General features: G+C 44.6%; 1 protein-coding gene across 1 annotated transcript in view; it reads left to right on the top strand.

Moving 5' to 3' along the window:
- The window catches only part of EPHX4 (epoxide hydrolase 4), a 44,750-nt gene that overhangs the window by 4,089 nt on the left and 25,533 nt on the right, over positions 1 to 15,128 (top strand). The window contains exon 2 of the mRNA XM_060232183.1: positions 4,107 to 4,192. Within this exon, the coding sequence (XP_060088166.1) occupies positions 4,107 to 4,192 (86 nt within the window). The remainder of the gene's footprint in view (positions 1 to 4,106; positions 4,193 to 15,128) is intronic.

Here is a 15,128-nt window from a genome sequence, read left to right on the forward strand (position 1 = left end):
GTGAATTCAACATTAACTGCCTTTGAGTGCAACAGAAATAAATTGCTGTGTACTATGAAGTATTAAGGAGGCAATTAATCGAGAGGAAAGAATGGACATATTTAAATTTATGCCCTGTCTATGAAAACATAAAGAACTGATCTGAATTCTTCAGTTAGAAGTTATTTTCATATGCATCTAAAATTGTCAGATAAAGTTATTTGTGGAGATATTGTATTTCACACCAGTGGATTGTGTCACTTAATTCTCAAATTTTAATAATCTGTTCCAATCTAGAGTCCTACTCAAAGGCAGCTGAATGTGACTTTATTTCCTCCAGTGAAATGAATGAAGTACCCTTGGAATTCTGTCAGATGTGGAGGAACCTCTCTCTGCAAGACCCCTCAGATACTGAAGCAAGAGCAGTCTCATCACCTAGGAGGCCAGACTGTTAGTGTGCATGCAAACATATTTTAAAATAAGACTTGCAGTCCTTTTTCCCTCCCCCACAGAGTAAACCCCTCTTCCTCTCACCAATATACTGGACATATCAGCTATCTGGATTCTGATTCAGTCATCTGTTGGGAAAAGACCCCTTCCACCTTGCTTCAGGCAGGCAGTCCACCTTTTAAAACTATTTCTAAACAGCCACTTGAACATGTGTTCCTCTTAAATGTGGGTTTGTTACATCAGTTTTATTTTTAAAACAGCACATAATGTTAGAGAGTTGCAAACTTATTCTGGAAATGGGATGTGTTTGTGATTGTTGATGTCACACATGCCAGCCAATCAGCACTGTGCATAGCCAGCTTGAGCAGAAGATTGGTAAAAGTGGGTTTTCTACACTCTGTCCAGAAGATTTTTTTTTTCTGAACACAGCATCTTAAGTCCTTTTCCAAAACAGCTCAACTACTCAGATAACATAGGTTCAAATATATTTTCTAGATTGGGAATAAGATTCCTGAAGAACAGAGAGTTATGTGCTCCAGTGTTTGGAACTTACCACAGATCCCTTGCTTAATCTATGACTACTGCCGTAGGGGACTCTGAGTTATTTTATTTCTCTCGGATCTCAAGACTCTGTGTTTTCCATGAAGTTACCAGAACCTAACCCTTTTGATAAGCCAAGTGCCACAAAACCCAGCAGGAAGTAGTCCAAATATTTGCCCAGGAACAAGAGTTGATCCCCTGCAGTTCAAGAGTGAGTACATTCAGGATCAGGGCCTGCTCTTACTTCTTTGCAGAGGCACAGCTCTGATATAAGCTATGGCCCCAAGGCAGCTCGAAGAAAACAGTTTTGTTCAGCTCAGTTCAGCCATCTCTGGTTTTCAGGTCCTTTCTGCCTTAGTTAGCTAACTTGATGAACCCCTTCCTTGCTAACTTTGTGACTTGGTACAGCTTTGGGTTGATTGTGTTCTTGGAATTCCAGTTAACCAGTGTCTTCTGGATTTTTTTGTCATCATCTTCCTTTATTAATGCAAAAGCTGCTTATGAATTTTATAACTTTTATTATAGACTCAGTGCCTGAAAGGATTCTGATGAGGACATGCTCTGTCTGTGTGATGAAGCTTCCACACAGATAAGATTTTGCTGGGTGGTTCCATTTTATTTGGAAAGATTAAATATTTATTAGTACAAATTATGATTTATTTTAATAATTCAGATTTCTTATGCTCCTTTGTAGCACTTCAACTTGTTTAGGAAACCTTTAAGCAATTTCTGTCTTCATACATTTTCTTGAGCCTATGTATAAAAGGAACTTAGGTATCTACAAAGAGAAATTATCCTATTTATGAGTATGACCAAACCCCAAATTTGAATTGGTTTACCAATTGTGATTTTTTTGCAAAAATGCTGGAAACTACAAAGATCTTTCTCAGAAAATTTGCATTGCCCTCACTAACTGATTTCTTGGGAGAAGCTATGAGACTTAAGTTGGCTTCAAACTCTACTTAAATTCTGTAACTGTAAAATAATAAACTAGCAGCCAATTAAACTTTTCTCAATTTTCCAAAGCAGACTCCTGTGACATAATCTTGCAGGGTAGCAGTGTGGTAGTTTCTCACAGCTGTCTGCTGTCAAGCATGAAATGAAGGGAGGCTCTCAAGATAGCTACTAATAGACAAGGATCCGCAGTGACTGGCTGGTGTTCTTATCAGTCTCAGCAGAGAGCTTGTTTGTTGAACTGAAATAGTATGAGACATAATTTGCCAGTTGAAGTAGCACTATGATGATTCATTGTGGTTACAGTAGCAATTGCTCTTGTAGTAACCAACCTTGGGTGAACACATACCAAGTTCACACAATCTACTGCTGCCCATGGAGAGGACAAGTTTTGGCACCACACCTCATTCACAGCATGGTGTAGTGGTTAGAGTTTCAAACTAGGATCTGAGAGACTCAGGCTCCCCATTCTGCCATTGAAGCTCAATAGGTGATCTGGCCAGCCAATGCCATGGTTGTTATGAAACTGATGTGGAGGAGGGGAGAACAATGTTGTAAGTCAGTTTGGTTCCCTGTTGGGGAGGAAAAGCAGGATATAAATATCTAACACTAATTCCAGGTCTAATTAGTTCCCTTTGCAGGTGTTCCTTTGCAATTGACTACTCCTCATATTTAGTAGAATGTTTAATGAGTGAGTTTGATTCTGTACAAAAGCATAAGGAAGTTGGGAAGACCCAGCTTTTCTTTCTGCTCCTATATATGGAAATTTTCTAAATGTAGTACAAGAAGATGAAGAGAAAAAGTACGTGATTTGCATGTAGAGGGTCCCAAGCTGAATCCATGTTATCTCTGGTTAAAGAATTTCAGGTAGCAAGAATTTCATGAGTTCCTTGAGAGCAGCTGTCACTCAGAGATAAGTTAGTGGACTAGCAGCTTCATGTATTCAAGCAGAATTAGAGATCTGCCACATAAATTGGCATATGAATACAGCAATTATTTGGAAAGATTTTTTCCCCTTTTTGCTGATGCATGTGTATTACCTCAGCAGGCACCATTAGAAGAGGTATATCCTCCAGTGTGAGGTGGAGAGAGGAATGCATCTTATTTTGTAACTCTTATTAAAACTGAACATGAGATGGATTGATTCAGTAAAGGAGATTGTGGCCCTCAGTTTGCAAGACCTGAGCAAGGCTGTTAACACTAGGTTGTTTGGGAGAACATTAATTCACAGGGTCATCATAAATTGGAAGTGACTTGATGGCACTTAACACACACATAGCCCTTTTATTTATTTATTTATTTATTTATTTATTTATTTATTTATTTATTTATTTATTTATTTTACTTTAAATTTCTATCCCGCCCTCTCTGCAAGCGGGCTCAGGGCGGCTGTCAGTTCAGACATTTATATTTACAGTTTAAGACCAATAAAATAAAATACAATTACAATTAAAACATTTCATGGTGCTGTACAACATCTATATATGCAGGCTCTTCTTTCCTGATAGTGATCGTATAGTAATCGTAGCTCTTTAGCGATGTGGGGTGGCAGTACTCTCTCGGTTTAGATATTAAAGGCCTGTTGGAACAGTTCAGTTTTACAGGCCCTGAGGAAATAGAGAGATCCTGCAGGTCCCTTATGGCCTCTGGAAGGGCATTCCACATTTCTGGTGCTGCCACTGAGAAGACCCTAGCCCATGCAGAGCATAGCCTGGTCCAGGGATGAACAGTAGGATTTGTGTCCCTGAATGCAGTGCTCTCTGTGGAACATGCGGAGAAAGGCGGTCCCATATATTATAGATTAAGAAGTAGTCACTTTTGAAAGATGATTATTTTTTAAAAAAATCTGATGCCTCATTAGTCAGGGTGATATTTTTAATTTACCCAAAGATTTTAAATTGATTTTGGCTGCAGTTCTAAGAATACATTCCTGGGAGTAGCCTCACAGAATAACATGGGGATGTACTTCTCAACAGATCTGCTTAGAATTGCTCCCTAAATGTTACAGACTGGGTGAATTCCCATGGCAAAACAGTACTGGAGGAGATCTTTGCTTTGGGACCCATCAATGCAACTCTTATTGAGCCTTAAATTCAGTTGGAAAAAGCCATGTGTTTGTTTAGTGTTGAGGTACCCAAGCATTCTCTTGTGAATATAGAAGTCTATTTTGTCTTCTCTTCCAGGAATCTGGATTAAGATTTCACTATGTGGCTGCTGGTGAGAGGGGGAAACCACTAATGCTGCTACTCCATGGCTTTCCAGAGTTCTGGTAAAACTCCCTGCTTTCCTTTCCTATCATTAGCTATTACCACACTGTCGTCTGGTTGCATAAGTGTGAGATCAATAAATCCATTGTGCTTTTGTTATTTAGTTTTATTGTTATGCTACTTTGTCTAATAGATCTGCGATGAATCTATAATAAGGATCATCTCATTATAATTATTGTGATGGTACATACTGCACACGCTGCTCGGAAAATAAATCGTAGGGCAATTCCACGTAATTCCAGTTTAGAGATTTCAGATCTAATCATAGCTTTGCTGTTTAGTGATGTCAACTCAAGTTGTCATCTTTGGTAGATTTTTCCATGTTGACTTGAAAAGAAAAAGCTCAATGAACAAAAAAGTAGTAGTTGTAAAGATATTTACAGTTCTATATAGCAGATAAATCCCAAAGGAACTGTGGAGAAGATGTTAGTTTAGGGTTAGCAGATAGGGATTTTTTTGTCACAGTAATGAGAACCAGGATTATCCTTATATTTATTTCCATACTACTGCAATGGATTGAAGGGGAGGAATTGGCCCTGGAAAAGGGCTCCACCTCTAGTCTGTAGAGCCTGTCTAGCCAGCCCTGATCAAGAGGTGCCCATCTTGCCCTGACTTGGATGGCAGGCCCAATCTTTTCAGATCTTGGAAGCTAAGCAGGGTTGACCCTGACCTTGGAAACCTCCAAGGTATACCAGGGGCATGGCACAGAGGTAGGCAGCGAGCCACCTCTCTGAACATCATTGCCTCCCAGACCCACTAGTGGTTACCAGAAGTCAACTATGACTTCCAGACACACATGTGCATGCATGCACATACATGCATACACTCACACACACACTCAAAAAAAAAAAGAGAGAGAGAGGTGCCCAGCCAACCTGCAGGGTGAAGCCAGGCAGACCCCTGGGTGGGGCTGGGCTAGGCCTTTCCCTTGCCAGTTGTGGGAAGACCAAGACATGTACATCCCTAACTATGGCCAGTGGTTGGATGGGTGGGTGTGGATGGGTGGGTACCAGGGCTTTTTTTGAGCAGGAATGCAGTTGCAGCTGGCTTGGCATGATGTGGTGTGGTCTGATATGCAAATGAGTTCCTGATGGGCTTTTTCTACAAAAAAAAAAAGCCCTGGCAGGCACATTCAAGGATGGACTAGGCATGTCGTTTCCCACACTTGGTGTGGTAAGGCCAGGCCAGGTTCCTCCTTCCACATGTCTCCAGGTAAGAGGGACAGTGGATCTTGCCCTCCCCTGGCTTTGTGCTGGGGTGGCTCTGGTACGGAAATATCAGGCCAGGTGTGTCTCTTGCTATGGTAATCAGGATATGCAGGCACATTTCTCACTGTAGCCCAGCAGTGGGATGGAAAAACAAACCAAGCACACCATGCTGAGTAGTGCAAGGCAGGGCCAGATGCCTCCTTCTTGCTTCTGACTGGCAGTGGCAGCAGAACGCATCTATTTGGGCTAGCTGGCCTTGGCAGGAGGGAGAAGACCAGGCCAAGTGCATCCCTTGCCAAGGAAAATGGGCTGCATAGGCACATTTCCTCACTGCAGCTGGGGCAGACATGTTAAGGTATGAACTGGGTACATCCTTTTGGTGGGGCAGGGCTTGACCAAGGGCTTCCTTCCCCTTGCCTCTGGCTCACAGTGGCAGTGAATTGCAACCACACCTCTATTGGGGCTGGGATGTCTCTGGCAGGCTGGGCTGCATTAAAAGGGTTGCCCCCCCTCCATCTACCTACTGCAACTTTTCCCTTTGACTTAAATGGTCAATCTGCCCCTGCATACCACAATAGTCTTATTGTAGAGTTCATAAAATTATGAGAAACTGAAGAGAGCATATTATTAGGTTTTGTGCCTGCAAGAACAAGAAGACCCAGTCAGGACCGGATCTATGTGTTTTTTGAGGGGAGGCAACATTAAAAAATGGCACCCCCTTATGGGCCTTTCTATCTTATGGTCCCATAGAATACAATGGACTCCATACCCAATTTCGTGGCCCCCCCTCTGTTGGCGCCTGGGGCAAGCACCCCCCTCTGCCCCCCCCCCCCAGATTTGGCCCTGAACCCAGTCACTCAAATATGAAACCTTTGAACAAGTCTGATCCTAAATTTTGGGGCTGGTTTATATATCCTTATAGTTACATATGGTTTTTTTAAAAAAAAAAAAAAATCTTGATGAAAAGTGGGAATTTGAAATGTGTGCTTATTTCTTTTGACATCTAAGGCTTTTCTTCAAATTTTCTACAGATTAATAACATCCTGTTGGGAGGCAGAAATAGATGAAGGAAAATGGATTGGGGGGCCAAGAAAGAAGGCAGAGGCATGATTAATAAAATCCTTTCACTAATGTTTGTGTGCATACATTTATGTGTATACATACACACACACAGACACACACACATATATATAATTGTATATGTGTGAATATATATAACCTCTCGGCATGGCTTCGCGAACGAAGATTTAAGAATGGTGCAATAGTCCACGTTTGCTGCAGGCTCGCTGGTGGCTGACAAGACCAATGTGGGACAGGCAGGTCCGGCCACAGCGGCTGCAGGGAAAAGTCTGATTTAGGGTTGGTCCTGTAGCAGTGCGATTCTTCCTCAATCTCCTTTTGTCCTCAAGACCAGCTATGCGTGTGTTCTCAAAGGAAGAGACAGCCTGGTGGATGGTGTGCCTCCATGCTTTGCGATCTGAGGCTAGGTCAGACCACTGGTGATGGTTGATGTGACAGGTGCTAAGGGATTTCTTCAAGGAGTCCTTGTACCTCTTCTTTGGTGCCCCTCTATTTCGATGGCCGGTGGAGAGTTCGCCATACAGGGCAATCTTGGGAAGGCGGTGGTTTTCCATCCTAGAAATATGCCCTGCCCAGCGCAGCTGCGTCTTCAACAGCAGTGCCTCGATGCTGGTAACCTCTGCCCGCTTGAGAACTTCAGTGTTGGTCACAAAGTCACTCCAGTGGATGTTGAGGATGGTGCGAAGGCAGCGCTGATGAAAGCGCTCAAGGAGTCGCAGGTGATGACGGTATAAAACCCACGATTCGGAGCCATAGATGAGGGTTGTCATCACAACCGCTTTGTAAACATTGATCTTTGTGCCTTTTTTCAGATGCTTGTTGCTCCACACTCTTTTGTGCAGTCGGCCAAATGCACGGTTTGCCTTTGCCAGCCTGTTGTCAATCTCCTTGTCGATCTTGGCATCTGAGGAGATGATGCACCCCAGGTAGCTGAACTGCTGGACTGTCTTCAGAACTGATTCACCCACAGTGATGCAGGGAGGGTGATAATCTTCCTGGGGTGCAGGCTGGTGGAGAACTTCTGTCTTCTTCAGACTAACTTCTAGGCCAAATAGCTTGGCAGCCTCTGCAAAGCAGGACGTCATATGCTGCAGAGCTGATACCGAGTGGGAGACGAGTGCAGCATCATCAGCAAACAGTAGCTCTCGGATGAGTTTTTCCATTGTCTTGGAGTGTGCCTTTAGTCGCCTCAGGTTGAACAGGCTGCCATCGGTACGATAGCGGATGTAGACACCATCGTCCTCATCTAGATCTACTGCGGCTCTTTGAAGCATCATGCTAAAGAAGATCGTAAAGAGAGTTGGCGCGAGAACGCAGCCTTGCTTTACACCTGTGCCTATTGGGAAGGGCTCCGAGAGGTCGTTGCAGTGTCTTACTTGGCCTCGCTGGTCTTCGTGTAGCTGGATGGTCATGCTGAGGAACCTTGGGGGACATCCTAAACGTTCCAAGATTTGCCACAGGCCTTTCCTGCTAACGGTATCGAAAGCTTTGGTAAGGTCGACAAAAGTCACATACAGACCCTTGTTCTGTTCCCTGCATTTCTCTTGGAGCTGCCTGAGAACAAATACCATGTCGGTGGTGCTCCTGTTAGCTCTGAAGCCGCACTGGCTCTCTGGGAGGAGTTCTTCTGCAATGGTGGGCACCAGTCTGTTCAGGAGTATTCTGGCAAGGATTTTGCCTGCGATGGAGAGCAGGGTTATCCCCCGGTAGTTGGAGCAGTCTGACTTTTCCCCTTTGTTCTTGTATAGGGTGATGATGATTGCATCGCGAAAGTCGTGTGGTAATTTGCCTTGTTCCCAGCAGGTGACAAGTACTTTGTGAAGTGAGCTATGTAGTACTGTGCCCCCATGCTTCCAGATCTCTGGTGGAATTCCATCAACTCCTGCTGCCTTGCCACTTTTCAGTTGCTTGATGGCTTTAACAGTCTCTTCTAGGGTGGGGATCTCATCCAACTCTGTTTTCACCGGTTGAAGTGGGGTGAGGTGGATTGCTGAATCTTGAACTACGCGGTTGGCACTGAAGAGAACCTGAAAATACTCTGACCACCGGTTCAGTATGGATGCCTTGTCTGTGAGGAGCACTTGGCCGTCTGCACTATGCAAGGGACTCTGAGCCTGATATGATGGACCATATACTGCCTTCAGGGCTTCGTAGAACCCTCTTAAATCACCAGTGTCTGCACACAGCTGGGTTCTCTCTGCAAGCTTGGTCCACCACTCGTTCTGAATGTCTCGAAGCTTGCGCTGGAGGTTGCTACATGCAGTGCGAAAGGTTGCTTTTTTCCCAGGACAGGAGGGCTGAGCAAGATGTGCTTGGTAGGCAGATCTCTTTTTTGCCAGTAATTCTTGGATCTCTTGATTGTTCTCATCAAACCAGTCCTTGTTCTTCCTTGTGGAGAACCCGAGGACTTCTTCAGAGATCTGCAGGACGGTAGTTTTTAGGTATTCCCAGAGTGCTTCTGGAGAAGGGTCTGTGGGGCAACTGAGGTCCTCAATTCTTGACTGGAGTTTTGCCTGGAAGGCAGCTTTAACTTCGGCTGACTGGAGGCTGCCAACCTGAAACTTCCTCCGAGGGATACCTCCTCTCCTGGGTGTGGGTTTAAAGTGAAGACGGAGATTGCAGCGTACAAGACGATGATCCGTATGACATTCTGCGCTGGGCATTACTCGGGTGTGTAAGACATCTCGAAGGTCTCTCTGGTGCACCAGAATGTAGTCGATAAGGTGCCAATGCTTGGACCGTGGGTGCATCCAGGTTGTCTTCAGACTGTTCTTCTGCTGGAAGATAGTGTTGGTGATGGTGAGCTGGTGCTCCATGCAGAATTCTAGCAGGAGGCGCCCGTTGTCATTGCAGTTGCCAATGCCGTGTTTGCCAAGTACTCCTTTCCAGGCTTCCGAGTCTTTACCTACTCTGGCATTGAAGTCGCCAAGGATGATCACCTTGTCCTCTGTAGGGGTCTTCCGTATGAGGTTGCGTAGATCAGCATAGAACTTGTTCTTTTCTGCAGGATCTGCTTGAAGGGTTGGGGCATACACACTGAAGAGTGTTGCATGCTGCTTGTTTTGAAGTGGGAGGCGCATGGACATGATGCGATCTGAGTGACCTGTTGGAAGGTTTTCGAGTTTGGAGGCAATGGAGTTCCTGACCATGAAGCCAGTTGTATATGTGTGAATATATATAACCATATGTAGTGGTAACAACACTTTGTCTACACCTAATAAATATACATTTCTCAAATATAGGGGGAGGTGGAGACATTACTAATTCACTAAAGTCTTGTGGTTTAGAAATGGGATCCATGTTGAAAGAAGGGAAGGAAATGGGCAGGGGAAGAGAGTTCAAACTGTGAAGGAAGAACAGCCTTGCTTTGGAGATGATGGATGGTCAGGTCTTGCTAGCAGCTGACCTTGGAGTACGCGAACATGAACAATTACTATCAGCTACTTAGGAGTAACAGCATTAGGGTTTCCAACCTCCTGCTAGGGCATAGTTTTCCCTGATTTCAGGGTCTCCAACCCATTGGCACAGAATTGGCTGGTATGGGAGCCCTGCCCCCAAAGAGCTCTGTCAGCACCTGATGTGCCTGGCATAATGATGTCACCCAGAAGTGACATCATCATGCTGGGCACATTGTACAGGGATGCTCTAGCATTTTGGTTAAAAACTCTATGGCACCATAGAGATTTTTTTTACCAAAATGCTAGAGCTTCCTGTGCGACATGCCTGGTGCTTACATCACTTCTGGGTGATGTCATCACACTACCAGTAGCCAGGTAAGACCTGGCAACCGTAAAGAGCATACTCATATGCAAGGTACTGCTTATAAGTAGGAAAGTGAAGATTAGAACAGGAAATGGAAGCAGATTGCAAAATTGCCTGTAAGAGGCAGAATGAGAGAGTCCGAAATTAAGGCTAACATAAGGCCCTTTCAGATCAGCTCTGTGAGTAGGGAGGAGATGGCCTGTTCCTCCTTCTGAGGCCTTGGGCAGCCATCTGGAGTAAACCTCAAGGAGGATCTCTGGTGAGTTTGAGGCACACCATCCTTCTTATGTATCAATTTTTTGTAGCTGTAGAAAAAATAGTTTAGCTGGGTTGCCTCTTAGCAGCATTTGTGTGAGCTCAAAAGTCATCTCCCAGTATTGGGGCTGCCAGCCTCCCATGGGGGGATGCCCTGCCCCTGTCACCCATCAGCCAGCCAGCTGAAGGATTTAGCAGCAATGGGGGAGGGGGCTAGGATGGTGATATAATTTCTGATGTGCACCAGAAGTGACATCAGCATGTTGCTGGTAACAGCAGGCACTCTGGTATTTGGCAAAAACCCTGTGGTAAAATACCATCACCCATAAAGTTTTTATCCATGTTGCCAGTGAGGCCACTGCATCGCTGGCTGACCAGATGCATCTTACAAGTGGGCACTAACAATAGCAGGGAAAGTGTGAGTTCAGAAATAGCCTCTGGCTGTATCTGATTCTGGTGGCATCCGCACATTGTTGGATATCACACTGATGTTTCACTAAAGCATTCAAAAATGGGTTTTCGTATCCACACAGGAAAATCCAGTTGCAACTGATAGTTGTAGAGCAGTGATAGCACATATCCAATGATGTGTGGATGCAGCCAGTGCAATGCTGCCTAGGAGTCCTCTGAAATGCTTCCATGACCAGGCCTTGCTGCTACCAGTGGTGCAGCTCCTCATTCTGCCTTTGCTGCTTTCTCTCTGCCAGCCAGAAGGCAAGAGGAGACAAACTAAGGAAGAGGAGCTGCACCAGTGGTGTCTGAATATCACTTCCAGTTTAGCTTTCCTATCAGGTAAGCCAATATCTAAAGAGATCCCCAATCACCATTTATTTGGGTCCCTTCCTCTACACCAGGGGTGGCCAACGGTAGCTCTCCAGATGTTTTTTTCTACAACTCCCATCAGCCCCAGCCAGCATGGCCAATGGCTGGGACTGATGGGAGTTGTAGGCAAAAAACATCTGGAGAGCTACCGTTGGCCACTCCTGCTCTACACTAAACACTTCTTGAAGGGGTTTTGGAAAGGTATGAGGAGGGGCAGGGCTTTTTTTGAGCAGGAATGCAGTTCTGGCTTGCTTGGTGTCAGGGGGTGAGGCCTAATATGCAAATGAGTTCCTGCTGGGCTTTTTCTACAAAAAAAGCCTTGAGATTAGGGTTTCAGGGAATGAATAGCCCTATGAATCTCTTAAAGGTAAATGTCTTTTTCTTTGTTTTGCATAGTGCTGAAATCTCCTATAAATTATATTTCAGGCAAAATATTTCTAATGTCTCTACCCTCTAGGGACCCTCAATTCTCTGAGAAAAAGTCTGGAGGCTACAAGAATCATTTGCCATACAAATAACTACCCACCATGAGTCAGGCTCTGACATCTAGCATTCATTTGTTTAGATATTTATACCCTTCTTTTCTCCCCAGTTAATTTCCAAAACATCCGTTTAATTTTCCCTCAAGGTCATCTAATGAGTTTCCATGAAAAGAGGGGATTTGAAGCTAAGTCATCCACATACTGGTCCAACATACTAACTCAGGGGTCCTCAGCCCTTTCAGCCTGTGGGTACTTTTTAGAATTCTGAAACAGAAAGGTGGAACTAGCTACAAAATGGCTGCCACAGGAGGCTGAACCAACTACAAATGTCAGTGAGTGAGCTGGTTACGCATAATTCTAATAGTAGATCTTCATTTCAGGCAGATGCTGTGTTTAATGGACTGCCTTTTAATATTTTCTTGCATACACATAGCTTACCTTCAGTAACAGATTCTTGCACTGTGATGGGCAGGTGATGTTGAAGCAACTTTTTAAAAAATCTGCACAGCCAGTCAGGTCTCATTGGTGATCCTTGCTCAACCACTACACCGTGCTGATAAGCAGGGGTGGAATTCTAGAAGGAGCTCCTTTGCATATTAGGCCACACACCCCTGATATAGCCAATCCTCCAAGAGCTCACAAGGCTCTTTTTACAAGGCCTACTGTAAGCTTTTGGAGGATTGGCTATATCAGGGATGTGTGGCCTAATATGCAAAAGAGCTCCTGCTAGAATTTCACCCCTGCTGATAAGAATATCTATTTCACACACAATCAAAAAGATGTAAAATGTGAAATATGTCTGTTTCTTGCGCCTTGAAAACATTTCTGTTTTCTTTATGAATTAAATTATGGGCGTGTATTTTGGCAATATTTCAGTTAAAATTTGGTAGAGCTACTTGGGTCTGGACAAAATTTCCTCAGCTGCTTGTCCGCTGGATATGCCTCCTGCAGTTTGTCTAGCTAGTTAGATGGAAAGCGAAATATACAAGTTGTTTATATAGGTCATCTTTGCAATAAATAGCTCAGTGTATTTCTGATATTTTTTAAAAAAAAATGCAATAACTAAATAATTTTAGGTCATAATATGTATGATTGATTGTAAGAAAATCACAGCTATGCAGATTTTATTTATCATCTTGTTATTTAAATTACAAGATGAATACAGATCATTACTCTTTAAGAGCATTTCAGAGTGCCTCAAAAACTTTGAGGCTTCTTCAAGAATTCAAATGTGTTATGCAAGAGCAACTCATATTTGCAAACTTATTTCACTTCCACTGTCTCAAGGTTAAAGTAAGGACAAACTAAGCAAGTAGTTAGGATGGGCTTAGATTCAGAGAAGATTAGAAGGGGGGAAACACATACACACACACAGCATGTCAATGCCACAGTGTCAATTTTCTCACAATTTTTATCTTCCTGCACTGCACTGGTTAGCAGCAGAAGGCCGGGCCTTGTGGTGTCCTTACTAGGGGTGTGCATTTGGTTCGGCCGCACTGAATCAACCGCTGAATCACCTCTGATTCGGCTGTATATGGAATCGCATGCAGCCGATTCCAATTAGGGCCTATTATGCGGGAGCTGAGTATGGCTCCCTGTATACTTTCGTGTATATATATATATATATATATATATATATTAGGAAGTATACGGAAGTCAATTCAAAAGGCGGGAAAGGGGCTTCTGCATCCTCAGGGGAGCTGCTTGCCTCCTTTCCCGCCTTTGGTAGCCTTTTCCTGCCTCTCCCATAGCCTCCCTGGGATCAGGGAGGGGGGGGAGGAGGAAGAGGAGCCCCAGCAGCCAATCCAAAGCATGCATGTGCAAAATGCATTGCAAATGCATGCTTTGCAGGGCTGTTGTGTAGCTGATCCCCCAGCAATCAGCAACATTGTTGTTGTTTTGATCTTTTGCTTACTTGGGTATCCAAGTAAGTACTGTTGTCTGGCCAATCACAGAGCAGTGATATTTTTTGAAACTGCTCTCTCTAGGGCCAGAGAACCTTTTTAAGGAGTCTGCCTGGCTGGACTCCATTCCATTGCTGCTGTGTTGGTGTGTGAGAGAGATTGTGCTGTGCTGGCCCTTGGCCTCAGCTGCTGCTGCTCTCTCTCAGCCTTGCCAGACTGGCCTGGAGTAGAGAAGATGTCTAAAGGTAAGACAGTCTTGGGGTTCTTGTTTATATTTTAGTTGGTAAAAGGACTTTTTAAGACTCAGAGTCCCTTTACTTATCCAGATTTGCGTGGTGGGTACTAGCTTATTTGGGGTTAGGGATGGGTTAGGGGGTTCTGCTGGGGGAGGGGGCCTGGGGTGGGGTTTTTTTTGCCAATTTGCCCATATCTTACTTTAGTGATAGGACTTTTAAAAGTGCAGTGTCCTTTTACTTTTCTTGATTTGGGTGGCTTGGATTTCATGGGGTTAGGGTGAACGTTTTATTTGGGGGGGAGGGGTTGGGAAAGTTCCTGTATTGTTAAAAGTTAAGTTTTTTACTGTTTTAAAAAGATTCTGTGTTTGATTTGTTGCTGCTGTGTTGTGCTGCTGCTGTTCCTTTTCTCTTCTGGTTCTTGGGGGGGGGGGTGCTGTTTGGCCTAATTTTCATTGTTTAAAAGGCCACTTTTTTAACAGTTGAGTTTCTTGGCCTTCTCCTGTTGTCCCTTTTCCTGGTTCTGGTTTTTGGGGGGGGGGAGCTGGCACCTGGGTGAGAGACCCAGAACCAGCAGGCTTGTTGTGCTTAGCCAGCTCTCCCCGTGTTGTTTGGGGCAGGGCTGGAGAGCTAGCATCTGTAGATTGTGTGTTCTGTAGCAGGGAAGCTGGCACCTGGGTGAGAGACCCAGAGCCAACAGGCTTGTTGTGCTTGGCCAGCTCTCCCCATGTTGTTTGGGGGCAGGGCTGGAGAGCTGGCATCTGGGTTTGCTGCAGCCAGATGAGCAGATTGTGTTTTTTGTGGCAGTGACATTGGCAACTGGGTTTATATTGGTTCCAGGCCTGCAGGGTTCATAGAGTAGATAGAGGGATGTAGTGCATTTGGGTCCTATAGAGATTATCTGGTGTGAAGTTAGGTTTGGCTTTGGGTGCCCCAGGAATTGGACCCCCTGGTCCAATTTTTTTTTTTGGCCTTGTGGGTTTTTTGTGGGACAGTGCCCTGAAGCTGCACAGCAGTTTGGGGGGCTCGCCTCAAAACCTCCTGCTCCCCAGAGCCACTTTTCCCATGACAATTACAGTGAGGAAGTGGCTCTAATTGGTTTTTTCTCACCATTGGGAGCAGTGTTCCTTTTGGGGTGCCCACAGATAGGTGCAGGCTTTTTGGGTCAGGGGGGTTTCATGCTGGGGAGTCC

Source organism: Heteronotia binoei, chromosome 2 (genome assembly GCF_032191835.1).
Source record: "Heteronotia binoei isolate CCM8104 ecotype False Entrance Well chromosome 2, APGP_CSIRO_Hbin_v1, whole genome shotgun sequence".
NCBI classification, from domain to species: Eukaryota; Metazoa; Chordata; class Lepidosauria; order Squamata; family Gekkonidae; genus Heteronotia; species Heteronotia binoei.